The sequence below is a fragment of the Camelina sativa genome, chromosome 16 (assembly GCF_000633955.1).
Source record: "Camelina sativa cultivar DH55 chromosome 16, Cs, whole genome shotgun sequence".
Lineage (NCBI taxonomy): Eukaryota > Viridiplantae > Streptophyta > Magnoliopsida > Brassicales > Brassicaceae > Camelina > Camelina sativa.
Window position 1 is genome coordinate 4,649,036 of NC_025700.1, and position 2,063 is coordinate 4,651,098.

The 2,063-nt window shown below is 34.2% G+C and overlaps 1 protein-coding gene across 1 annotated transcript; it reads right to left on the bottom strand.

The window, feature by feature from the left end:
* LOC109129438 (zinc finger BED domain-containing protein RICESLEEPER 2-like) lies at window positions 1,071-2,063 on the bottom strand. Its single transcript, XM_019237689.1, has one exon. It carries the CDS (start codon window positions 2,061-2,063, stop codon window positions 1,071-1,073), a length of 993 nt encoding a protein of 330 aa, XP_019093234.1.

Below are 2,063 nucleotides of genomic sequence, written 5' to 3' on the forward strand. Positions count from 1 at the left end.
TTTTGTATGTAAAATAAAATTTTCATTAAATTATATATAAAATGTACATGATATTATTTATATATGCCTTGAAAAGAATTTAAATATATACATTTATAAGTTTATAATTATGAAGTGTTCATGTTAAAAGGACAATTTTCACAAATTGCATAAAAATAAGTTTTCGTTTTAAATTTAGCACATTATTTTTAAAATTCTAAAAATACTAAAATTGCATCATACTTTTAATTAGCCCTGGACGTTCGGGTACCCGAACCCGATCGGATTCGGATCTTCGGATCTTCGGATATATAAAAATAGAATCCGATCGGGTATTTTATAGAATCGGATCGGGTTCGAATAAAACTCGAACGGGTTCGGATAATTTCGGATACACCCAAAATCCGAAGTGAATTTCGGATATCCGATGGATTTCGAGTATTTTTATCCGAAATTGATAAAAATACCCGAAATATTTATAAAACAACCTGAACTCATACCAAAATACCCTAAACAGCAAATAACTTAAATATCAAAAAAAAAAAAAACGAGAATAGAAATGAAAGTCTTAGAGAGTTTAGAGAATATAAATTGAAAGTCTTAGAGAGTTTAGAGAATATAAATTGAAAGTCTTAGAGAGTTTAGAGTTTAAAAGAGAGAAACAAGTAGATTAAACAATAATCTTCTTCTTCACATTCTAATCCTCTTCTTCTTCTGCCATGTCACACGCTCAAGAGTCTTCTTCTTCACATTCAAACTCTGAATATAAACAAACCAACATTACAAACTGTTACTTGTAAGTAAGTACTTAACATGGCATATAGATAAGAAAGTGACCTCTTTGAAGCTCATCTTCAAACTCAACTTCTGCAAGAATTTGAGCATTTGTAAGCACCTTCTCTTCAAACTTTATGTCTTGTTTTAACCACTGTTCAGTACACATTAGAACCTCCACCATGTAGTGTGTAAGACAACTTCTGTAGGGATCTATTATCCTTCCACTATTGCTAAAAGCACTTTCAGAAGCAACAGATGACACTTGCATTGCAAATAAATCTTTAGCCATCTGAGATAAAACAGGGTACCTTGCACTATTGACCTTCCACCAATATCATCAAATTTGGATTCTCAAATTCTTTTCTCAGATACATATCTAGTTCATTAGTATCTCTAACTCCAATAGTTCTGAGCAATGTATCATACTTCTGCTCCATCGGGTTGTATCCATCAAACTCATCATCGACCGAGTCAAATAAGTCTTGATGTATCTCTCGAATACTCTGAGATGAGCAGTGAGACTGAGTTTGTTCCGTAGATGTTGTTGCTTCAGCATATCTTTCAATGTACTCTTTATACATATCACGCATGATAGCCTTAACTGAATCTTTCATTGCCCAAGCTTCTATAGTATCTACCCCATACAACTCATCAAAACACAAACTTGCAAACTGCATCTTCTTTCTCGGATCAAAAACACTAACAATAATCAACATCCTATTAATGATATTCAACCCATCCCAATACTTATCAAATTTCTGAAACATTTTCTCAGCATTCAATTTCACATCCTTATCCCCACTAGCACAAAGTAACTGAAGCTTCACAGCAATGTTAACTATCTCGCCATAACACTGATGTGCATTCATAGTAGTGGAGGCGGATACTACCAATGTAGCCTTATAGAAAACATTAAGAAACTTAACTAACCTCTCAATTTTAAGCCAATCTACGGTTTGAGGAGGTCCAATCCTTTTTACGCCATTCTCATACTCCAAGAAGTGATCATTGTAAAGCTTATCCTCAAACTCCATTTTATCAAATGCTCCTTTAAACTTAATTGCCCTTGTCAGCATCAAATACGTAGAATTCCACCTTGTGTGCACATCTAGTGGCATACTACCCTTTGAGAACCTACCATTTTCGACTCTTTGCTGAAACGCCTTTCTTCTATTTGGTCCTGACCAGACATATGAGATACCATTATGGACTGCAGCCACACTAGCATCGATTTCAGTCAATCCATCCTTCACTATCAAGTTTATAATATGACCAGCACACCTAAGATGCATGAAATCTCCATCCAT

Excerpts from the sequence above, each read along its gene's own strand:
- LOC109129438 (XM_019237689.1), bottom strand. The coding sequence starts at position 2,063 with ATGGATGGAGATTTCATGCATCTTAGGTGTGCTGGTCATATTATAAAC.